Source organism: Dermacentor silvarum, chromosome 8 (assembly GCF_013339745.2).
Source record: "Dermacentor silvarum isolate Dsil-2018 chromosome 8, BIME_Dsil_1.4, whole genome shotgun sequence".
Classification (NCBI taxonomy): domain Eukaryota; kingdom Metazoa; phylum Arthropoda; class Arachnida; order Ixodida; family Ixodidae; genus Dermacentor; species Dermacentor silvarum.
Genome location: NC_051161.1, coordinates 20,218,048 through 20,242,716, shown reverse-complemented (window position 1 = coordinate 20,242,716; position 24,669 = coordinate 20,218,048). Strand labels below are relative to the sequence as shown.

The following is a 24,669-nucleotide window of genomic DNA, read 5'->3' as shown; positions in this document are numbered from 1 at the left end:
AATTTACTAATCTGGCCTACTCAGTAGCAGCCTCGCTCTATTATGACACCTTTTTACCTTATGAAAAAAAAAATTCTTTTCGTGCAGCTATGGTTGGGAATAGCAGGGTGCACACACTAGTGCCAGAATTTCAAAGATTTGTTAACAAGTTTGCACCTGATTGATTTCCTTTCGGGAAGAAAAAATTTACTTATAGAATATTTTCAAGTGATACCCACAGTACAGAACTTTATCGCACTGAGGATGAGGTAATAATAATGTTTCAGCAGCTGAATTGAATGCATGGAGTGACCAAGGAATGGTAAAATTCAGGGGCTCAGGAGCCTCGAATTTTGTTTAATTCTGTTTAATTCTGTTTCTGTTTAATTTTGCCAGAGATGACTATAAGGTAGATTGGTTAGTCTACGAGAAAAGAGGTAACTGATCAGCGAAGAGACCATTGAGTATAAATATTTGTGAAAACCACTGTGGTCGATGAGGTGGCAATATTGCTGAAGAACACCTTTAAACCGAATGGCATGAACAAATAAGCGGATAACTGATAAGGACTAAGTGGAAGGCATTTATGAACTGGGAGAAGAAAACGGTATGCCAATCAAACAAATATCCATACTATCTATTGTTATTGTGATAGCACGTGAGCAGATAAACCTCCTCACGGGAGTTTACCGGCTTTGGGGTAGCTCCAGAGATAAACCCTCTGCAGCTTCCCTGCATAGAACTCTGCTACAGATAGACAACTGCAAGGTGATTCATTGTATGGAATTCTATGTCCATACTATGTGACAGCAATGAATCTGGACAAAAGGGTCCCTGCTACTTAAGACATTGCTGTATTCTGTCCAAACAGGACAAAGGTACTCAGCAAGGTGGCGAACTGAAATGATAAAGAGTGACCAACCAAGAGATGTCTCTGGAGTAGTGATGCAAAACTATTGATAGTACTATCACTACTATCGATAGTTCAGTCATTGAATTACTGATAGTACAAAAACAATATATTGGTATTACCATCGATAGCTAGCACACTATTGGTAATGCACTATCGATAGTGCACTGTTGGTAATGTAAAATCACGCAACATGCCACACGTAAACACTTCAACATAAACTTGGCAATGTTTTCCTGTTTCCAATTGCATGAACTGATTCCGTGTTACTGGTTGTCAGTTGGGCAGTTATCGAAAAATTTTCATATCACTAGCTAAGAATTGTAAAACTATTTACTATTGATAGTGCTGTTAATAGCGAACTACTGCAAAACTATTGCAATAAGGGTGTGACAGCGTGGTGACAAGCAGGCTTGTTCGAAGACAAATTTCTTCATCAAAGCGTTAACTTGAATAACAGCTCTTGTTCTGCTGATCCTGTATTTTGTGGCGTTCATTTTATTAAGACACTTTCAAGCGACTGAATTGAAGATCAACATGCTTTAGACCTGCTTAAACGCAGGACAGCCTGCTTAAGTACTGCAATCCGTAATCTGTTTGTAAGATGAACATGTCGTATTGTTATGTTTGCATAAGAAGCACTTTTGATTAGTGGTATGGCTTGGTAAGGCACAGAAATAAAATCTTGAGAAATATCAATCACACTTCTGAGTAGTACACATAGATGCTTACACGAAATGATATTCAGTAGACTCATGTTAAGACAGCATTAAAATCTAAAGGCAGATGTAAAAAGTATTTATTGAACATTCCAGGCAAAAAGTATTGCTTTATGCACTTTTACTTCTTTTACTTGAGCACTCAAGCAATTGCTGCTTGCTGGTACTGTCACATAAGCTGACGATTCACCTAGCTTGCTCTAACTTTTCAGTGCCTTCATGCTGTTGGAAAAAAAAAAAGAAATGCACCATAGTATTAGCAGCTGCATCATGTGTAAGCACTGCTCAGCAGTGTCCTCACCATAATTATCAGCTTGCAGAGGACCCTCGAGGACCTCCTTAATTATTGTTTCTATGGTATCAGCCCTGCAGGTTTCCGTGTCATCATCGATGCTGGCGTAGCCATTTATGCCCACAAAAATGCCATTTGCTTCTCATGTAGCTAGCAATGTTGCTTTCTCCAAGTCGGCCAATTGGGGCTCCTTGCTCAGTCTAGTAGCAGGCGTCAGTGTAGTTATGCAAGTTCGGCTTAACCGAATTAGTAGTTTGTGTTAAGCAAATGTGTTTTTTTGGGGGGGAGTGGATCTACGGGGAAACCAACCAAGTGTTCGCGCATTGTTCCTTATATTCGAAAATTTTGCTTAACCGGGTTCGTCTTAATAGAAGTATACTGTAAACTAGAGTTCAGCATTTTCTGCTTAAACCAAAAGAAGTACGCCGAATTTTTCTTTTTTCAGGAATTGAGCGTTAACCGAAAACGATCACCGAGAGCAAATTTATCTGTGAACTAAGACGATGATTATAGCAAAGCTGCGAACTTACATGTGCTCCCTTGCAAGCAGCCTGATTTCAAGGTCACACGTTGGCCTGCCAACGTGTGACATTGAAATCAACGCGTGACTTGGAAAAGTTTTAGTGTCGAGCACTAAAAATTATTTCTCTTACTTGCATAGGTTTTACCAGTCCCTGCTATAAAAGCTGAAGCGAAGATTTGGGTGGTGGTACAAGGAAGAGTTGAAGGGAGCCCTGGGCATGGGCCTTTGCAGTCGTCGCATTGTGACCACTGCGGGGGATGAACTGGGTAAGTTCACTGATGGTGACTAAGGGTTGTATCTACCCAAGCATTTTTTCCTGTGTTATTTGTTGCGGCTCCATAGCTGCATAATATTACAAAGTCTCATTCTGTTTGTGCTCGAATATCAAATAGGTTCACTCTTAATTTCTGCAGAGTCACATTGCTGTATGGCATTGTGTCCTTGCTAGCCTGCTTCTCGGAAACTTTGTTATTCTGTGAATTGAATGCAACTGCAGTTTCTGACTCAACAAAGTTAGTGAACTAGATGTCCATAAAAAGGAAGAAGTTTACAAGATTGACGTGGAAAATTGTCCAATGAAAAACAGCGGTGAAAGTTTATTGGGAAAATATATTATGAGTAATATATTTATAATAATATCTGTAAGTATATATTATAAGAAAAACAAGAAGAAAGTATGCTGAATTTATGGAAAATAAAAAACAATAATGCTGAACCGTATGTCTATTCTATATTCTCCTGAGACATGAAGAAAGCTGGGGGACATAATTGCTTTATTTTTTTATTTTTTTCAATTCAGTGCCCATTACTGATTGGCATGTTTTGAACATGTAAAAACAATCTTTTTCTTTATTTGCCACTGCTGGATCTCAGAAGTAGCATCTACATGTACATAAACAAAGTAATCATCTCCTCGTGTTTCATACCATATAGTAAAAACTCTTCTTTGTGTAAACAGAGATCAAGATGCAGCATCATGTAGCCTGTTGTCATATTTATGCTGCGTGCAGTATGTTCATGTCAATTCGTGGTACGTGAAGCACCCTTCATGGTTGCTTTTTGTCGTCTGTGAAGACACAGTGGCCTATGTCAAATTAGTGTCCACTTTCTCGAAAGTTTGTGGCAAGAATATGACTAAACCACTTTTATGCAGTTCCCCGTGTATATTCCATCTTATCCAGGGTAAATGTGTTACATAACAGCTTCCGAGCTCAGTTTGAGAAAGATTGAGACCAATGTTCAGTGTAACGTGCAAGGGGTCTTGGGAGGATATGCTCATAAATGCGACCTTAAGATGATACAGTATGAAAGGGACAAAAAATTTAAATGTCATCAATTAGCAGTATACGTAGATTTGAGTAAACAATTTCAATATAATTAAACTCACAAAATAAATAAACTGAGTTTACCTTAAAAAATGAATAACTTGCCATTTTTCAGCTGATCACATAGCAATAAATACAGAAATCCTGCTGTGTTAGGATTGACAACTTTAGCTCTCATGAATCTGAGATAGTGTGGCTTTCACTTATTTAACACTATTTTAGCCTGTTAACCGGGGAGCTTGGGCTAGCAGGTGGTTCGTGCATTTTTGAAAAGAGAAAATAAATATTACCCGAACGCAAATGGTGCACATAAAACTTAATTTCAAGACTGGCAGGGAGGCAGCTTTTACACATTGATAATGGTAATACAGTTCAGTCCGAAATATGCAACAGGTCATTCAATGTTAGGCACAGCACTCGTAGAATGCATCTTAATTATCAGAGATTTAAATAAAGGCAGGCAGTTTTCCTGTCAAGCATGCTGCATGCCAGTGGCAGTAGCCAGACATATTTTTTCTCGTGGCGGAGGCACCCACTTCACAGAAGAGGGAGGGTGGGGACACATGATTCGTGTGCCTCCCCCTTGCTAGACCACTGCCACTAGCCTTTATCTAATGACCTCGCATAATCACCTGGATGGGCTGACCATTGCCTCTGCAATTTCCTAGTAATTAAGTTTGCCACATTTGTTGCGCCACTCATGCTTCTCACAATAAAAATGAAATGACCGTGAAAGGATTGTCATCCACCCAGTAGTAGCAATAAGCTACAAAGGAAACTCCTGGCAAATGTCACAGTTAATTAAGTTCATCGGTTGTGTAAAGTTGGTTTGGGACAGATAACCTGTGCAAGAAAAATATGGATCAATAGAAGAAATGGACGACATGACAGGTGCCATACAGCACCTGTTACATCCATCTTAAAAACCTGTATGGAAAACCCATACCGGTATCTAATATGCGTTTCAATTGGATTTATTAATGTTCCTCCACCTTACAGGCTTTCACAGAACAGATTCACCATTAGATGACCGTTTACGATCTTCCTTTGTGTAAAAGAAAAAAGGAAACTGTCAGGATAGCAATGGCTATTCTGAATTCTTAAAAAACGTGGTTGATGCGTACAGTTTGCTGTGTAGACCTTTGAATTGGCTCAATGGTATTGGGCTCTCATGCAAAACTGTTTCCTCTAGGTGTAGCCTGCAATATGGATACGTTTTCACGGAGCCTTTCAAGTAAACTGCTGCCAATTTGTTCCTACAATAATGCTTCCTGCGTGGTGCAATACTGATATTGCACAGTGTATGTTGCTTGCATGGACAATGTGCGTGAAATATTACATTGTCGGTGATGTGATGCAAGGCCTTCTTATAAATTTACCTTTACGCATTTTCAGTCCTCCAATAAACATATGATGCCATAAAACCAAATCTTTCAGACAATTAAGGCAGTCAATGTTGTGCCTTATGTATCTCAAGAAGCAAGTTTATCCCCATGTCAATGTCCATATCTACCAGGAAAGCAAAGAAACACCTCTCATGAGAATCACTTCAGGCGGTATTTGTCTATAAGCACTTCTGCCCGAAGGCCATGAACCCCTCCCTCCTGGGCTTCCACGCCAGGGAACGCGTGGCACTCCACCGTCTACGCACTGGCACGGCAGTCACGCCTGCATTCAAAGCCCAATACATTGACAAGTCGCTTGACCCCAATTGTGGAACTTGCACCACGGGTGCGCCAGCCACAGCACACCAGCTGCTATGGACATGTCCTGGCCTATCCTCACTGCGAAGAATCTGGCTTGCTGGGCTGTAGAGCTCAGTCGTCACACTCAATGACTGGATCTTTCCAAGAGGGACCCCTCAACACCGCAAAGCTATATATGACAGCTTGCTCATCTACCTTATAAGGAGCGAAACAATTAACCTAATCTAGGCACCTCACCGGAAAAACCACTGGGGTTGCATTGTAATACATTTTTTTATTTAATAAACGTCTTTCTCTCTCTCTCTCTCTCTGAAAAACAGCAACTCATGAAGTCATTAAGTACCAATACATGGTAGGCAAAAAAATCTTTTTCGTCACTCAAATAGTTTCAATTTTCAAAGCCATAGTAACATCAAATGAGCTTGCCACTAATGGCATTTACTACAAGCTAAACCTAATTGAAAGTGAGAATTGTAATGGCAGGTTGAGGAATCAAATTTCAGAGGGCGCCAAAACAGCCAGGATAAGCTCTGAAGCAAAAAGGCCACACAGAAATCTACCGGGTGTTTCAGCCAACAATAAAAAAATTTTGAAGGTTGCCTGTAGCACATAGCACAATTCTAGTTCATGAGCTGGTCTACTCGAAGAGGCGAACATTACTTGCTCGATAAATTAAAAAGCATAATTGACTAATTAGGAAATCACTAATTATGTTTTAACTAATTACGTTATGGCCCATATTGCAGTTTACAAATTCTAGCCGTGGAGTTCGTGAGGTGGGACCACTTCTTGTTTTTTTTTGCGAGGAAGACTTGTCGTTAAGGCCTAATTCTTGATGTGTATATGTGTATTATATGTGTGCTGTGATGCCTGGGTTGTGTGTGAATTGGAACGAATTTCCAGGATGACGCCAGTTTAGAGATATTAATTCCCGAACTTTGCGGAGAAATGCATTGGCGTTCCAGTTACTTCTGTGCTTCAGTGCATAAAACAACGTTTTGTTAAGAAAGTAACTGAAACGCCAATGCATTTCTCTGCAAAGTTCGGGATAAATGCCTCGAAACTGGCGTCATCCCGAGAATTCGTTTCAAGTGGATCCATCCTGCAAACTCCATGGCTAGAATTTGTAAATTGCAATATGGGCCATAATTAAGGTAATTAGTCAGAAACTTAATTAGTGAATGTTTGTTAATTAGTCGAATATGCATTTAAAATTTTTGTGCAAGCAATGTCTGCCTCTTCGAGTAGACCAGCTCATAAACTAGAATTGTGCTATCCACAGGCAACCTTTAAAAATGTTTTTAAAAGTGCTCGCTGAGAGACCCTGGATATATGCGATCCATGCACACTGTCCATGCACAGTCAAGCGCATTTATAACAAAATATTTGGGACCTCCGGAATTCTTCTTTATACAGGTCACTTCATTGTAAAGGTCAAGCACTATACCAGCTCACAATAAAGCAGGCTAAGCACTTTCAACAACAAACAAAGGAGACCTTGATTTCACATGAACTACTCTTTTTTGTGTGTATACAAATTGGTTGACAGAATGTGCAACTGCATCCAACCTCATTCTATTGACATTCAAAGCATGCTCCATGGCGAGACGCAGGAGCTACAAAAAGTAAAGTTGCAGATCGTCGAATGCCGCTGTCACTTTCCTTCTCGCCAAATTCTTGGTTCATTTGCAGGATTTCCATCAAAGTAGCCTTTGTTTACATTCGTGTCCTTCGTTACGATTACATCATCGGGTCTTCAACTGCGACATATTCGTCAGTCGTTGCACCCGCTAATGCTTTACAACAAGGAGCATGCGATTCCAGGAGATGTGCAGCAGGACTACAGCTGGCATCAACACGCTTGTCAAGTGCATCGCTAGCGCTGCCGTTAACGCTAGTGCCGAGTTCATGTTCGTGACATTTGTGAAAGGCCACGTAGCAGCCCCGCTACGTGGCATTCATTGTAAAGCAACAAATCAACAGTTGAGGACGCCTAAATGTCTTTGTTGTCGATGAATTCACAATACATATAGAAGATAGGAAAACAGCTGGTACATAATCAATCCTTCATTATACAAGTCTTTTTGCTGTAGAGGTGTTTGTTGTCGTTGTATTCGAGTGTAGATCTTTTTACATTACTAAACTATTACGAAGCTCATTCTCAAAACTATAAAGCATCACAGCAAGGAAGTACTTGTAGTCTTGTGAAACTATGAGCACAGTGAACCTCAATCTGAAGTATAAAGTTGCACCAAGAAAACTATAACTATATAACAAAAGAGGCTTATTAAAGTGGCTAGTTGCTTTCAGGTGCCTTAAAAATTTTAATAGCCATATAATAATAAGTCCTTTAGAAGGACTTTTATAAAAATCGTCAAACATTTTCTCACCTGGTTAGCATTTTTGTCACACATTTATGCTCAGGTATATTGCGCAAATACTGCATTTTCCAGACTTTGCAAGTCAATGTATGGATGGCTGTCTGTAAATAAACTTTTCGTACTATGAAGTTGTGCATAATAACATGCACTGTATGCCTCGTGACTTCCTGCTTTGCCGCGGTGGATGGTTGTGGCATCCTCCTGTGAGCATGAAGTCAGGGCTTTAATTCCAGCCGCAGCGGCCACATTTTCAGGAGGGTTACTTACATAGATAAAGGTGTACCGGAGACTAGCATTAAGGTCTGCATATATTAAATAATCCCAAGTGGTTAAAATTAATACGGAGCCCTCCACTACATTGTCCCTTACAAACCACTGTGCAGTTGCAAGACTTGAAACCACACAATTTTGATTAACTGTACACCTTGCCTTAACCAGTGATGTGATCACCAGGCATAGGAGCTCTAAGTGCATGGCATTTGCGACAGTAATGCTTATTTTTGATACACTTTACCTTACTGAAAGCTTTAAGATTCAGACAAGTGCAGTGTTTTACGGCAGAATAACAGTCCTTCACACATTCACCACATGATTGAAGTAACTTGTTTGGAAGTGAAAATGACTGCGTGTAGTCATTAAGTAACACTTAATGAGGTACTCATACTGTGAAATGCATGAAATACATGCCGCTGACATGACAGTCTGGTTTCTTGGAAGAAGTTTGCTTACTTATGTGTCGTGTATAACGCAGAACATGCACAGCTAGGATTTTACCAAAGTCAAGAATTTTCAAAGCATGGTGCTTAACCTATACAACCACCATATGATAACATTTTCCTTTTGTTCTGAAATGACTATCGTTTCCTGCTGCCAAGCCAAACTGTTTTTAACCTTGTTGCTCCTAATTCTGTAGCTCTGCCCACATGCTGATAACATTTTAATGCCACAGCCGTTTAAAGCTCAAGGTTGAGGGTGCTGTTGTCTGCTTGTCCTTTCCATTAAGCGGTCATCGTGTCACTTGTATTAGGCCACCTCCTCATGTTTAGCTTTATCCTTTCCACGCAATGAAGAAGTGGCAGTTTTGACCATAATGCAAGGTAGTGACAACACAGCTGGCATAGTTATGCTCAGTAAGTCTTGCACTGTTTCGTGTAGGATCGATTGAAGTGAACACTTGCAGTGCGTGTGAGCAATATCATTTTGAGAAGAAACCTTTAGTCAGTGATGCCTCTCGGCCACATATCAAAGTTATATCCTTGCACCAATGTGCATTTGAGAGTCAGATGCACTAACCACAGAGCTTTTGCGCTTGCCAATTTGTGCAGTGTTTCGTGTCGCTGAAAGACTCTTTAAGAGTGGGGGCTGTTAAGAGTATTTTGGAGGCAACTGCAGCAACTGAGGATGACGTGCACATTGTAAAAAAAGCTGCTCTTGAGAAGATGATGATGTCTGATGTGAGAACCTGCTTGCTACTGCCACAGTGCACGAGTTCAGAGCTAGAGGAAACGCTGAAGTCTGCTGACCTTTTTTGCAAGCTTTAGCAGCAGCCGTCGAGCCTCCCATGTAGCTGAATGACGTCAGTATGGTGTGAGAAACGCTGGGAAAAAATAATGATTGCCAGGAGGGGGGGTGTGAGTAGGCAGAATTTTGAGTGTTGTATCTCTGTGTGCTGAAGTATAAAAACTGTGCTGCAGAGTTTTACAGAAAGCTCAGGGAACCACTCTGGCATAGCAGCTACGTATGTTGACTCCCACAGCTTTCGTTAGGTCCTCGTGTGTAGTCTTTCTATTCAACAGTTAGCTCTTAGCCTCTCACACCCTTTTTTCAGTGATATTCAGTTTACTCATAGAAACTTCTGTGCAAGAAAGAGAGGTCAAGCAACACTTGGCTTAGTCAGTTGGACGTCGCCTTAGAACACTTGAGTGTTGATAGCCTCTGTACTGCTGTGGAATAGTTCATATGCTGCCTTTAGCAAGCGAATTATGGTGTTTGTGCTAGACGATTACCACCATGCTTAGGAACTCGCATACTCCCAAATGAAATCATTGCCAATTGGACTCTGGCTTTTCACTGTTCTCCATCAATCCATGGTCCACCTAACAGCGAATGTAGCTTGCATAAAATAAATGAAGCAGAGCACGAAATGCATGCATAAATTCAATCACAGATACTCAGACTAACATAGGTAACTTGGTGGTTTACAAGATCCCCTGTGTACCTCCCACGGAGCTTGCAAGTGAGGCATTTGCTAAATGTTTGTGTGTTATTACACTTTAAGGTGCCATAACACAAATTTTGGAGCTTGAATTATGCAGTGCATGTTAAACCATGAGCATTTCACAGCAAGTTGCCAAAATTTGGGTGCATTCTGTGCAGTAGAAAAGTTGCACTTGACATTTTTATATCGCATTTAAACCATACAGAAGTCACGCAACTAGTGACGAAATGAAATCGCATGCCCCGCAAGGGTCCTCAGTGATATAGGAGACAATCTCCGACACGCTTTTGTGTACTGAAAGTACCAGCAGCGTTTGCAAGAGCTGGAAATACGTCATGGTCGTCATGCATCATTTCGTTTTCACAAATGCGTCTTGGCGGTCAGCCTGGAAAAAAGTTTATGCAGACCTTTTTAATTTATGCTGCTTTTATCGCCAGTGTGAAAGAATTGTAGGCACTATTTCAGTGGCAATGTGCTTGCTGCGTCGTTGAGTGCCAGAGCACGTGCAGCAATACGTTCAGCGTCGTTTACGACTGTTTCGGAGCTGACTACACTGTGGTAGCCCTGTACTTCCCGACTTCACACAATCCATGCCAAAATGGCAGTCGCTGTCGGAGGGAGGGGTTTGGAGGCAGCGATTTCAACTTGACTGTTTCAGTCAAAATGTGTGCCGAGAGCCCAGTTTTTTTGTGTGCACAAATCTATTGGTGCCTGTACTCAGTTTCAGTGATAAATTAGTAATTAGACGACCGTGTCATGTCCCCTTTAAATACTATGAATGAAACAAGACAATGACTCAGATAAGGTACAGACTGTACATCATAGACCACAAGTCATGATGGTGTTGTACCTCGTGGTCAGCACCCTGTCTCTGTGAAAGTCTTGTTTCATTCATGTAACCACAGTGAAAAAAATATATAATGGATAATTTTCGTGTAAGTAAATAATTCAGCACACAAGCTTACTTGTAGCCACTTGTTTTAGAAAGTTTCACACTTCCGCATGTACGACCATATGTCAATCATTGATTGATGCCTTCACAGAGGCACGCATCGAAGGTATGGCTCCATGAGGGTTCACGCAAGCACCAGGAGTAAGCTAGCTTAGCCTAAATGTAAATGATGCGGCCTACAGAGTCAGCAAACACTGTCATAAAAAGCACTGACAGTCATCCCATTTATACAAGTCAAAATTAGGGAACAAGTGGTCATCAAGTCAGCAGCAACCTTAGAAGTCTATCACATGCATTATTAAATATTGTGGAAATGGTAGTTCCAATTCTTTTATATTAATTTGGTCAGAAATTTCACTATTATGTTAAATAACTTTAGCTACATTATAACTTTCATTATAACATTAATTTTGCTATAACCAGAAACCATAATTAGAAGCGCAGCCTGCAGTTTGTACATATTTTTGAATTGTAACATGTAGGTATCACCTTTTCCGACCTATTTCAACGCAAGCACTATCAAGGCTTGTATTTGAAAATTGCAGTGTAGGCAGGCATAGCATGCTCCAAAGTTATGAAATCAACCTTTTCTGTGCAATGCTATCTTTGTGTCCTTATTGTCAGTCTTTACTAATTATGTATTTGTATTGTGGTAACTTCATTGTGCACAGTGTTTATTGGCAGCAGGCATGATGGTGCAAAGACTGACCACACCTGGCATGCCTTGGCAAGATGTTTGTTGTGTCATGCCAATGAAAACTTAACATAGTGCTGTTTGCTACAGGGCTAGTAGTTCCACCAGCTATTCCAAGCTGATGGCATAACAAATTGCCTTGCCAGTAGTTGCCCTTTTGGGTGCATGCCTTGTTTACTTGTGGTAAAAATATATTGAACAGTGGCTTAGTGCGTTTGACTTATGCTTTTGTATCCTTGGCCCGAGTAGTGCTTAGAACAGCTGGGGTTGTAAATAAATCACGTGCGCAACTTGCTGCACGCCGATGTTGAACAATCAACACGCCAACAAGCCATTATTGCTTGTATATGCCATAGCTGGCGTATCTGCATGATGCCTGTTTTGATTGGTTCGTAGGGTTCTTATTCATTCGTACCATAGAGCTTAATACAATTATTACTAGAGGGAACTCTGGTGCTAGTTTCTAAGGGAACTACAAGCGGGGCGGTTAAGCCCAAGCTTCTTCTGGCTTAGTGACTTCACTCATCATTGTCGACAAAGTATTGCGTTATAAATAGTAAATAACCATTACTAAAATTGTCTGACAGAAGGATTCGAACACAGGATCTCTAGCACAGAAGCCCGACCTTGGAAACCATTGCGCTATGGACACATGCATCGAAAAGTGGCATAAAACACCCTTACGAATTTCTCGCAGGCATGCGAGCACATTGAGACGCTTGGTGAGCTTTGATTTGGCCACCTCAACAAGCTGAGCCACTGCAATTAGTAGCAATTATGCGAGTTCATAGGGCCTTCTGCATTTATAGATTGCTTTGAAATTTAGGACTTGTGAAGGCAGATAAGGCATAATAAACAAAGCCACAAGCACGAACATCAGACGAATCTATGTACTAACCATCATTCCCATGTCGTCATTGTCAGAGTTTCCACTAGTAATTATTGTAGCAAACTGGTTTGGACTACCTAAACTTCTTTAACACCCAAATATAAGTACACAAGCGGTTTTGCATTTCGCCCACATTGGAATGTGGCTGTGGCAGCCTTAAATTGGTGTCAAAAGAATTTCCAGATTGCAGTTTGTAGGAACATCCTGTTCAGTTAAGTGTGTGCAGTTTGTAAAACAAGACTAACACTGCGCGAGCAAAACATACAATGCCAGCTGCAAATGTAGATTCCACAGAGCAGCGTCCAGACTGCAAAGATATTCAGCCTGTTGGCAAATCAAGTGCCTCGAACTTTTGACACTTGTACTATGTGCATAGAATGTGTAGCAGTTCTGTGCCTTCTTAGTACTAGATGGTTAGAGGAGGCTGCAGTGTCAAAGCACCTGAAAAAGAGTCGCGCTTCACTTGGGTGTCACTCAAAGTGCTAGAAACGTGCAGTGCAAAAAGGAACAATGAAAGCAAGGGCAACTCTGCAGTAGGCTTGTAAACGCAATTTATTGTCACCTATAAAAACCGTGTTCATCGATCTGCACACAATAAAAAAGGAGCTCCAGATCTCTGAGATGGCGCAGAGGGCGACCATTTAATTGCTAACAAAATATACAAACTTTTCAGACAGCTTCATCATCTCTTGATAAGATGCCCGCACGCGCAGCAGCGGTCGTCAAAAGTGGAGATCACAGTCGGGACTAGACAAAAAAAAGCTGGTTAAATTAAGAACTGTACTGGGTATCCGCATCCATGTACCTTTCATGTGAGGTGGGAGGAAGTATTTTGCAATCATATCACAGCATGAGCACAGCAGTCTGAAGAAAAAAAAGGGGGGGCATTTGCACAGTTGCAGATTGCAAGCTTGCTTTTAGACAACAGAAGGAATGCAACAGGCATAGAAGGTCCCACAGCTCTAACACCAGGTGCTCAGCTGAGCTTCTGAAACCAATCTGGCAAGCACTGCTTAAAGCAGGGCCATTCGAACTTACAACCAATTTCACTAGTTACATGTCACCCAGTTTGGCGTACAACAGAAGTGGAACAAGGCTAAGGCTCACTTAGGTTTCTGGCAGAGAAGTGCCCATAACAAGGAGACATTGTTGAAGCAAGCATGAAGGCAGTCACTGCCCGGAGGCAGCTCATGTAAACATTGCTAAGGTGTGAGGCTACGGTAAACAACATCCCGACAAAGTTCCTACTACACACTGCACCAGCTTCTAAGACAACAGGTAGTGTCACGGACAGAATTGCATATTACCTAGATTGCGGTGGGACTCTCCTCAATTAGCACACCAATTGGTTACACACATTGAGAAAAACCATAGTTAAAGCTAAGTAGACATGAAAGCATGTAGCTTATTGGGAGTTTGCTAGCTTTGCACATGCAAGCCACACAAATCTCCATGCTGACAAAAACGGAAAGGCAACACGAGTCAAAGGCAAAAGTTTTTTTTTTTTTTTTAAGTCCTCCTCCCAACAGCCCTGAAAAGTATCCAGTGCCATGCATGGGCATTGTACTGCCGACGCTACGAAACCAGTGACTGCGGAACATCTGACAGGAAGAGTTCTGTCACCAGAAAAAAAAAGGTGAAAAATTTTGGGCTGCAAGAAGCAAGAGCTACGAATGCTTCAAAAAATGTTGAAGAAAAGCTACCACCAGATGCGTGAACAGTACACTGTCTGTGCCCATTCATAGCTGCAACTTGAGATGTTCTCACACTTAAAAGCAGGCATTCATTACCAAACACTGTTTCAGTTCAGCATGAACAAAAGCCTTGCATCAAGTTAGCCAAATGCATTATTTAAGAATAAAAATAAACCTGGCTCAGAACTCCACCATGATCCGATTTCCGCTGCATTTGCATGCCGCCAAAACTTGCACACACATAAAAAAAATTTATGATAAAGGAATGGAGGCAGCAAATGTGGTTCCATGCTTCCAAGTAAGGTACACAAATTTGGCCTATCGCCACTTCGCTGAAATGGCGAACTACAGCACGTTTCTTAGACATATGTGGAAGTAAAAAAAAACTATACTGTGGAACAACCCACACCATTCCTAGTCTTCCAGAATATTTCCTTTAGCAAGGAACCTACTAAACAAAAGTAATAAACGCATAAAAGAAACGTGGATGCATTCTCTGGAAACATTAAAACTAACTCAAGAAACGTTTGAAATAAAAAAGAAAACAGCCATCTTCACAAAGAGGTGTGTTCTTAGCAAGTATGTAGTGGTAAATCAAAAGAACCTACGTACCTAACACAAGAAAGAACTAAAAACAGCGCTTTCAGTTATGCACAAGAAAAAAAAAAAAAACATCTTACGGTAAGAAGAAAAGCAACACAACAGGAGGAGTATTTAACCACCCTTTTAGCTTTGAACTTCCACAAACCCCGCCCCTACCCACATTTGAAAGAACAAATAAATTAGGAAATGATCTGCACACACTGCATGTAACAAGACAAGCAGTGCTCACAGTTTGCAGAGAAATGATAAAAACAAACCACAAGAAAATGTGTATGTGTTTGGGGAAAAGAGTCCTTGGGAGGGTTCGAGAGTATGCACGAAAAACAAAAAGTAGAATGTACAGTACATGAACATATGAAGGGAGGGGGGGAGTGGGGGTGCACATTGGTTCATTCTGACGACAACGCAACCACCAGTCGATAACAGCAGCAGAGGAGGATTGAAGAAACGGTGGGTCTCAATTCTTCTAAAAGTTCCCTAGGAGACGACAGCAGCAGATGTCGCAGAACGGCGAGTCTTCTTCCCCATGTTGGAGGGGTCCGGCCGCCTCGCATCAAAGTGGGGAGGTGTTGGAGTGCACATTGCCTCAAGAGAGGGCACGCGCACGAAGAGATAGTAACGGGAGTCCCATTTTGGCTGCTCGCTGGACGAGTCACGTCATGTACCTCATGAGTGCCCGCAGTGCATAGAGAAGTTCGGCTTGCATGCGTGCCTCCAGAATCATGATTGTTACGTGCACCTGGGAGAGAAGAAAAAAAGAAAGATATTCTAAGTACGGGCACACCAGAATACTGGAGAAATCTGCACATATCCAGGAGTCCCTCAGTTGCATACTGCTACTTTAAAACTGTAAGGAAGCCTCTACCGGCCAATCAATCAAGAAAACTGAACTAGGAACTAAATGCCTGCTGCTAGAACTAAACTGCTTAGCAGTGGCAAATACTATTCTCTCTATTTTCCTGATCTCGCGATCTGTAAACATTTGTGGTCGACTGTATGTGCCTATTAGTCTTGCTTGCTAAAGCTAATGGTGCATCCTAGTTAATTAACTCAATAGATGCACTTTTGAAACAGCCACCAAAGTGCTCCCAGAAGGAGTCGTGCCAGCTTAAGCGGCACCACCGTTGGCTAGTGCTAGCCACTACAATGGCAGTTCTTGAGCAGTTTCACATGCTGCTGTATGCTTAATAGTGTTGCAAGTTGAAGTACAAGGTGGACCAGTATGAATGTAAATGCCTTCAAAAGAATCTTTGGATTGCAAACAATGTACCATAAGCCATATTTTGCAGCGCAAGAACTACATGGGTGGTCTCGAACTTATTTCCTAATTTAGATTAGGCGTTTTTTTTATATTGAAGCCTTGCTGTGGCAAGCACCTCTGTCATGCATGAACAGTATTGTAAGATAAGAAAAGCTGAAATAGATGCTTACCTTCTCGGAGTACTTGAACTCCCTCATGACATTGTCGTAGTCCTCTTTGGTCATGCGATCTGGGTAGCAGCACACAGCCTTGATGTACTCTTTCAGGTCCCGGTCCAAGAGTTCATTAACCTCCCGGTAATCGTAGTCGTCGTGCCTGATGCCGTAGATGCACTGAATGTAGTTCCAGACTGCCCTCCGGAACATGGATGTGTCCACGTTTGTTCTGCTCCCCATTCTGGATACATAGAAAAAAAGCAAAGAGCACATTCATTAATATGAACTGCGACCATTTGTGGGTAGTCTCTGTGCAATAAGCTCATTTCCTGAAAATTCAATAGGCACAACATAAGTGCTGTTATGTTCGTCCAGCTTGGTTAGGCCAATGTATGCCACAAGCTCGCAATGCATTTCCAGTCAAAATTAGCAGAGCATTCAAATTTCATGAAAATGCAATTAGCAGGTTTTCATCCCAAGACATTACAGGACGAAAACTGTTAGAACCAGCTCAGCGCACTAAGTACTATATTGCACATGTTCAGTCCCGACATAAAACGTGTCTGTTGCAAGATTACTGGCTGCATGAATATCGCGAAAATTAGCATGCCCAGCTGATAAAATAAAAACATTTTATAGTTCGGATATTGTTGAGCAACAGCTCCAGCACTCTCGAATTCCACCCCTTTAAGGCATAGACTTGTTGCACTAGAATTGGCCTTTCTTTTTCTAGCACTCATGTGCAGCAGTGCTTTTCTATCAGGAACAGTATGGGTGTGTGCAGAATTCATGAGGCAAAACACCTGCATAAGAAAATTAGGTAACTTCCCATTGTAGACCTAACATCACTACAGTGCCGATTCCCCAAAAAAGAGAAGCGGCTTTTAAATACATTGTAGTGTTTATTAGCAGAAAATTTTCCAAGCACCGATTTAAATTTATGATCTCAATCTACTTAAGGTGGCTCACTCACTGCAATTGCTTTAATAGTGAAAAATGCATAATTTCAATTGCTTATTGAGAAAAGGTGAAGTGCATTGCCATCCGAGCACAAAAACCAGTACATCTTCGTACTTCTGTAAGGACACTCGCATGCTCTGTACCCTTAGTGATTATTGGCTGTGTGCAACTATGGTACAGTGTGGTAGAGTCATAATAAGCATTAGCTACTCACGTGTAGTATGTGAGGTTGTAGGCCACTTTGAACTTCTCGTTGAGGAGCTCTCCCACGTCGTTGTATAGCCGGTTGACCAAGGAGTAGCCGTGATCCTCCCAGGAGTAGTCCTGTATCCGGAATGTTGGGATTTCAGAGACCTCCCGTCGGGCGAAGTCCTGGTAGCCGAAGTCAGCATCCGTAACGAAGTGAGACAAGTCGTTCCTGGGGACACTGCGCCGAGCTGCTGGGAGTTCGCCACCATTGCATTCCGTATGGAAGCAGCGAGCCCTCTCCTCCAACGTTGGCTCGTTGGAGCGTTGTTCAGAGATGTTCTTCATCTTCTGCATGATGGTTTCTACAGTGGTCTGCCCATTCTGCACGAGAAAAGAAAATAATGTCGCACTCAGGTCACATTCATCTGTTAGCCAGTACAGGCTATTTAAGATTCATCCCGTGTACCAGATTTATCTATGCCAGTTGGGACTGTTTTCTCTGACCCAATTTCTCATGCTTGAATTTACTTATAACAGCTTGCAAAGGAAGAAGGTTTTCAGTGCAGCAGCTTATCAAATAATACCTTACTCTGAGCACAGAAGGATTGACTGAACAGTGTTCCTAGAACTACGACAATAGTGAGCAGTGCTCAATAAACGACTGGCTGGTTATGGGGCTTATGGAAAAGCAACGCCCGAGCTTGGGCATAGTGGAGGCGTCGAGGTGGTTAATCTTACACACTGGGTTATCTATTGTGCACCTAAATTTAGGTAAGTAAGCATTGCCATATTCTGGCTCAACCAGAATGTGGCCACTGTGGCCAGGAATCGAATCCGCAACCTTGCACTCAGCAGCAGGAAAAGCTGTTATCACTGCAGCGGGTAATGCTTGAAAACTACGTCATGCTCATATTTCCTTCACTGAAGACACCGTCATTTCTTACACAACAACCAATTTTACAGCTCGAGTACACACCTTCATAATTGGCACCCCCGAGTCGCCATTGGCACTGTAGACAACTGTTCCATTCGTTTCCTCCTCCATGTCAGCGTTGATGCCACAACCAAACACGAAACTGGACAGCGCATGGAAGTGGGCAAGGATCACGATGGCTTGCACTACCTCCGATAAGGACCAGTTGTTCTTTCCTTTGGTTAATTTCTGCAAAGGGACAAAGAAAGCAAACGTTATGAAGGACAAACACAGATCTTCAAATAGGCCAATGCACTAGGCTTTAGTGCCATGCACACCACTTCGTAAACAGCCTACAGCATTATCAAATCTGAGTGCAGCGGCAACTCCAAGAGTGCTTTAAAAAGGCAGAAAATTAGGGAACCAAAATAATGTTAAAATCATGGGCTCATTCCATATCCCACTTATTTGTTCCATGCTTTATTTTACCATCTATTTTATGCGATTTAGGGCATTTGCTTCCAATATTTCTAGCAAAATATTTCTGTCTTCAACTTTTACAGCACACGCAAAATTATGAGAAATAAGTGCCACAGACAGTGTGAATTTACTGTCAGTGCATGCCTACCTCTATGTGCTCCTTTGTTATCAACCAAGGGCGGTGAGCAAGAATCTTGTTGATCTCGTCTAGGTCCCTCAACTTCTTCGGAATGCAATGCAAGCCCTGGAGCCACGATTTGTCCCCCGCAACGTCCGGGGACAGGAATGCTTCCCGCTGCATGTTCACCAGGTAGCTGCAGTTGTGCCTTGCTGCTGCCTGCAACACACAGATGAAAAGGATTTTGTCATCGGTGAAGCAACAATGGATAGCCATAATAGCCGAGCATCAAGAAATGAAAACCTGTGCACTACTGAGCCTACAGGCAAGTGCACTCTCCCGACAGTGTGCATGCAACATTCTAATTATTACCAATGCTCCAAAAGATGATGGCCAAGAGACAGAAAAAGCCAGACAGTGACACTGGCAATACTTATGTATAATATTAGGTCTGGACAGATCAAGTTTGTTCATCATTGAGCATTTTGGTCATTTTTATGCCTGCTAATTAAGCCTACCTTTCTACCCTAGTTAATGCAGCATGCCTTTCATTAGCATTGCCTTCGCCGTCCCAGTGCTGTGCAGTAAACCAGACATGCTTCTGGCCAAAACCCTTGCCCACCTTTCTAGTTTTTCTCACTCTTTGATGGACTACAGCAGGGCATGCAATACTAGAGACAGAGTCAGTGCCTACCATGATTGCGATGTAATGTCTTTGGTCGTATGGGAGTGGCCCATCGCTCTTCAGGATGAAGTTTTGTGTCTTGAGAAATGGACCCTGGTAGGCTGAGTGGTAGCCCATGAGTAGGTCCAGGTGGCTGCTTTGGCAAAGCGCATCGATAAACAGCACTTGAGTCTGCAAGCAAGAAAAACACACACAGTTAGGCACTGATGTTGCAGAATTGTGCAATTCATAGCTGGTATTTAAATATAGGCCGATACCCGAAATTCAGGAGATCGCAAGGTATTCTTATAAGTGAACCATAAAGAAAAAGGAATAAATAAGATTGCAAGGTATTCTTATAAGTGAACCATAAAGAAAAAGGAATAAATAAGATAGTTGCTGATCCTACGCGTTGTGGGAATCTAAGCAACGCCGTTCTCGTTTGACCCTGACTGATAGGTCAGAATGGCTCGGGTTAATGACCGATTTGGAATAAAAACAGATAAGTTTTACGTTATACCGGCCTTATTGAGCACACGACCAATATATACACATTTTCACAGAAAAACGCCTAGCCCAACACAAAGTTGTGGCGCTCGAACATGTGGATCTCACGGATGAGGATGGAATTACGAAGACGCTTTAACGAGGATGGAATGGACGGCGTAACGACGAGAGAACGACAACGAATGAACGCCCCATGACCGCAAGGCGACTGTGCGATAATGACGCCCTGTCAAACGTAGCTGGACATCGGCACTCGACTAAATGGCCTAGGTAAGTGACAAGACCTAGTGCACCAAGTAATCTGTACTTGCAACAGTTTATTAACGACTATAAGGTGCAACATGGGAGGCGTACGTCGCTACACGACTTGGGCGTGCTGCGACTACGCTGGAACATCTTGGGAAAGTCTCGCCGTTACATCAATTACGCTTTTCGGGCCATGAAGCAGGCGATTTCTCGATTTGCTGACGAAATCCTTCGCAAGCGCAATCGGCACAGCCGTCTTGCGAGAGCTACGGCTTAAACTGTGCGAAATTCAGTGTAGTGCGACAAAATTGCACAATTAAAAGAATTGAACATTTCCGGTACGAAGAATAAAAAAACGAAAACGATGCGCGTATAGTGTGTGTTAGTGTCAGGTCTGAATTCACCCGAACAATGGAAAAAAAAAAAAAAAACGGCTGTAAGGAGCAAACATCGAACGCTTTGTAAGGAAATCGCATTGAGCTAGCACATTCAGGTGCCCTAGCAGAAATATTCAGCACCCCATTATTTTTGTACACCAAAATGGACGCGCGAGTCGACGCGCGAGTATCAAATTGCCTTGTATACTGGAATTATTCGTTTAAAAGAGGCACCCAATATTCCATTTTCTGGCAGTTCGCCTCCAGCTGCAGTTTTCGACACAAGTATGTGTAACTGTGCTTACACGTAAAATTTTCAGACAACGGCATAGATGCCTCTTTGAAACGAATAATTATGGTATAAAAGACAACGCCACTGCCGGTATGTTGGATAAACCGAGCAAAAAGAGTAGGCTGACATACTCAAGGAACATTTAGAGCTCCTTCACAGCAGGGGTGCGTAAGCTAAGCTAAATTCGCGACCGGAGATTGACCGAAAAGTTTATTTCAGCTGTTGCACCGATCGCAAGCAATAACGGCCAAAGCGCAAACCTTTCACAGCAGAACAAAAAGCAGCGCCTAGAATTAAAAAAAAAAAAAAAAAAGAAACTGCATCCGAATGCATGAAGTTTTATTCAGAGCAGCCGGCAATCCTGATAGTGCACGTCAAGACACGCCGCTTAAAGCGCAAGGCAACGACCGTCTGCAGCTAGAGCATCCGCGGGCGCGCAAAGAGAAATACCAGTCGGCTTCGTCATGCGAAACGCCTTTCCGTGCGACGTGACACATATGACGGAAAACGAACAAAAAGGTACGTTCCTGCCAAAGACGAACGGATGCAGCAGCTATCGAGCGTTAATTTCCGACGCACTGCGTTAAAAACGCCGACCGTCTGCAAACACGGAACCTACATTAAAAAAAAAAAGCAAATTTTTTTTATAGAAAATAAACGAAAAGGGAGAGGAGGTACGAAACGAAAGCTTAGCAGAATGTGTGTGAAGCGAGCACTCGAGCAGCAAGCATTCATCCAAAAAAGCGAACCGTCCCATCCCCGGCCCGGCGTAATGCGGCGCAACGGCAACCGCGACAGGCGCGCCGCCGCAGCGACCAATGGCGAGTCGGCAGCCGCTGTTGCTATGGCTGGCGCCACGCAAAGGCTGGCGAGAGAAACCTGAATTCAAAAGGCCGGCGCCGGCACAATAGTGGCGGCACACAGGAGAGCCGGCGAAAAAAAAAGGAGGGGGGGGGGGGGGGGGATATAATAACGATAAAAGCCAGAATCCGGCACTACCACCGGCCTGGGCCACCTCTGACGTTTGGACCGAAAAGATTTTCGCTCCATCGTCGGACCGATGGAAGAAAAAAAAAAAAGATGCAAACATCCTCCGAGTCTCGTGGACCGCGAACAAGAGCCGGAAAAAAAGCAAAAGCCTCTGTGTTGCGATGTCCAGCGCGTCCTTTTCTCATTAAAAAGAAAAAAAAAATGTGTGCGGGTCGCGAAAATATTAAAGCACCGCAAAATCGTCTGCTCGTTGGGTCGCACGAGAAAACCACCCGGAGAGAGCTCAAAAAACACGGCGGCGTAGCTTGGCAGGCTGGCAACCTCTCCGCAGCATTTCGTCAGCCGCACGGACAGGAGCATCCTCCGAACCGGTCGAAGAAAAATGCCCGGAGCATGCAGGGGCTTGCTCGGCTCGATCCCTCGGGCTGAATATCGCGAGCGCCGAACGGCAGCAACCTCGGCGGCGAGCTGTAATCGTGACGATACCCTTCTCGACGGCCCGGCGAGCGGGCAATGTGCCCAATACCATCCCCCTCTCGTAGTAGACGGCCGGGAGCGGCGAGCGATGCCGGCTGACGCTTAGCGATGACGGAAGCCGGACGCCATACCGGCGAGGAAAGAAAAGAGCCGAATCTACCGATTTCGAGCTTGTGGAAGCGTATATTAGCAGGAAAGCTGTTGCGAAAGCACACAAATGAGGATCGCCTTGATGCGGAAGCCGCCCGGCAACAAAGCACGGAACGGCACACCCCCCCGAGACAATAGAGTCAGAAGCAGACGATTTTTCCAAAAAAGCACGCGAGAAAGTACTCGATAGCTCGCCAGATCTGCCGGTGCAAACTATGTATTAGCGAAGTCCGTTGTGCGTTTCGTTACGTACACAAAACCGGCTCTGGCGGATGCTTGGTGCAGACGACAGAGACAAAGAAGCCGGCCGGCTTGGCCTCCTTCCCGGCCTCGGCAGCCGGCGAGAAGCGGCCGAGCGAAAACGGTACTCACGTTTCTTATTCCCATTTGGCCCATGGTATGATTTGAAGTATCGTGCAGTGGACTGTTGTTGCGGCAGGGCAGAATCATGAGCCCCCAAAAGATCCACGCAAAGCGCTTGTGATCCTACGGAGGGTCTTCCCTGGACGCAACCGCACGACTAGAACGACGGAGAACGACGCCGCAGTATACCCTGTGTCACCACGCACTCACTCACACATGCACCGTCGAAGTCTGTCGCTGCGAGATCATGCGTCCGTCATCCTAAGAGTGTCCCCCTTGGAAATCCTACGGAGATGCCGAAGCCGAGACGCACGACAGCACGCACTCACACACGCATACGAGCTACCACCTAGGCTGTCATTCTCAATAATGAACGAACGGCCCTATCAGCTGGACTAGTAAACAGCTGAAAATCAGGAGATGCCCAGCCGACCAATGGGCGGCCACTAGGTGAGAGAAAAAGCCGCGATGCTGGCGCCCCCTGGCCTTCGTCGCTATGGCGACGCGTTGGAAGAGCGCGTTGTGCTACGTCCTCGTTTTAAACGGAGCGGCAGGAAGCAGAAAGCGAGTGATACTGCTTGCCGCATAGTGCATCGTCTGGGCGAATGCAATAAGGCGCTCTATTTGCTTTCAATGGTGATCGCAACAAGCATCACAATGCTTTGACTTGCGAGTGGGAACGATGCTGCCAAAATTAGACTCCAAAGTGGTTTCTTGGCTTTCGAAGCGATAAACGCAGTTTGTGACGCAAGTTGTATAAGGGGGCATTCATCGAAGGTTCATGCACGTGGATTGAAACTATTTAGGAGTGTTCTTTCTGCCAGGTCTCGTTGACGCTTTCAGCACGAAGCGCCTCGCCCTTTGTTCTAAACGTGTTGTTGCCGCTCCCTTTACCACAGCTCGCCGCTCTCGCATCAGGCAACGGAAAATTCCAGCTGGTAGCGGCGGCGCTGCGGTCGTACTGGCTGCGAAAAACAGCCTTGCGGTGTCTTGGCCTCAGTCGCTTCCGCACAGGTGTGCTGTGCGGGTCGATCTCTGCACATGCGCTGCGTGGAGATCGTAGCCCGATCTGGTCGCGGCCAGGCCCTCCTACCTAGGGATTACCGGACTCGGCCGCGCTCTTTGCGGAGGCAGCTGACAGCGTAATCTGGCTTGTGTCCTTGTTTGCCGTCTTTGAGGCGCCCCTTCTCACTCTTATCCTTTGCGGGGTTTCTTTATTCGTTGGCTAGAAGTCAAGGCCCGCAAACACCGTCTCTCTCTAGATTACAGTGAAGATTTGTAGCGCTCCAAATGCTGCGTGTTTTTCCTCTCTTCGCTCTGCACGGCGGAAAGCAGTCCGATGTTGCTTCCTGCTACGTGGAAAGTTTAATCCGAAAGGGGGGCCCCCCCTCTTGTTCAGTGATGACGCGTGGTTTTGACAGCTAGGTCTCTGATGCACTTGTAACTTCGAATATCGCTTGGAGCTTGCGCCAGTAAAACGTTACGTCGTCGGAAAAAGGGCTCTTGAACGGTTCCAACCGCGCGTACTGCATTGTTCTTGAAACGTAGCAGAATAGGTGCCGTTGAAAGTAATTCAATGCACGTTTTTTTTTTTTTTTTTTTTTCTTGCGAGCGCGAACTCGCTGATATCAATCGTTCCTGC

The 24,669-nt window shown here is 43.6% G+C and overlaps 1 protein-coding gene and 1 long non-coding RNA gene across 2 annotated transcripts; one reads left to right on the top strand and one right to left on the bottom strand.

Annotated features, from left to right (window-relative positions):
* Window positions 1-13,122: 13,122 nt before the first annotated feature.
* LOC119460749 (sestrin homolog) lies at window positions 13,123-23,407 on the bottom strand. The gene is made up of 7 exons (XM_037721826.2): window positions 23,037-23,407; window positions 19,656-19,817; window positions 18,992-19,180; window positions 18,427-18,612; window positions 17,476-17,831; window positions 16,317-16,542; window positions 13,123-15,624 (listed from the first exon to the last, which is right to left on the bottom strand). Exons 1-7 carry the CDS (start codon window positions 23,112-23,114, stop codon window positions 15,538-15,540), a joined length of 1,284 nt encoding a protein of 427 aa, XP_037577754.1. The 5' UTR covers window positions 23,115-23,407; the 3' UTR covers window positions 13,123-15,537.
* On the top strand, window positions 19,832-20,773 carry LOC119460750 (uncharacterized). Its single transcript, XR_005193890.2, has 2 exons — window positions 19,832-19,925; window positions 19,976-20,773. It is a non-coding gene; the product is annotated as an uncharacterized LOC119460750 (long non-coding RNA).
* Window positions 23,408-24,669: the final 1,262 nt, after the last annotated feature.

Excerpts from the sequence above, each read along its gene's own strand:
- LOC119460749 (XM_037721826.2), bottom strand. The coding sequence starts at position 23,114 with ATGATTCTGCCCTGCCGCAACAACAGTCCACTGCACGATACTTCAAAT. Across the intron at positions 19,818-23,036 it reads GCCAAATGGGAATAAGAAAC|ACTCAAGTGCTGTTTATCGA; the intron begins GTGAGTACCGTT and ends TCTTGCTTGCAG. Across the intron at positions 19,181-19,655 it reads GACATTACATCGCAATCATG|GCAGCAGCAAGGCACAACTG; the intron begins GTAGGCACTGAC and ends TGTGTGTTGCAG.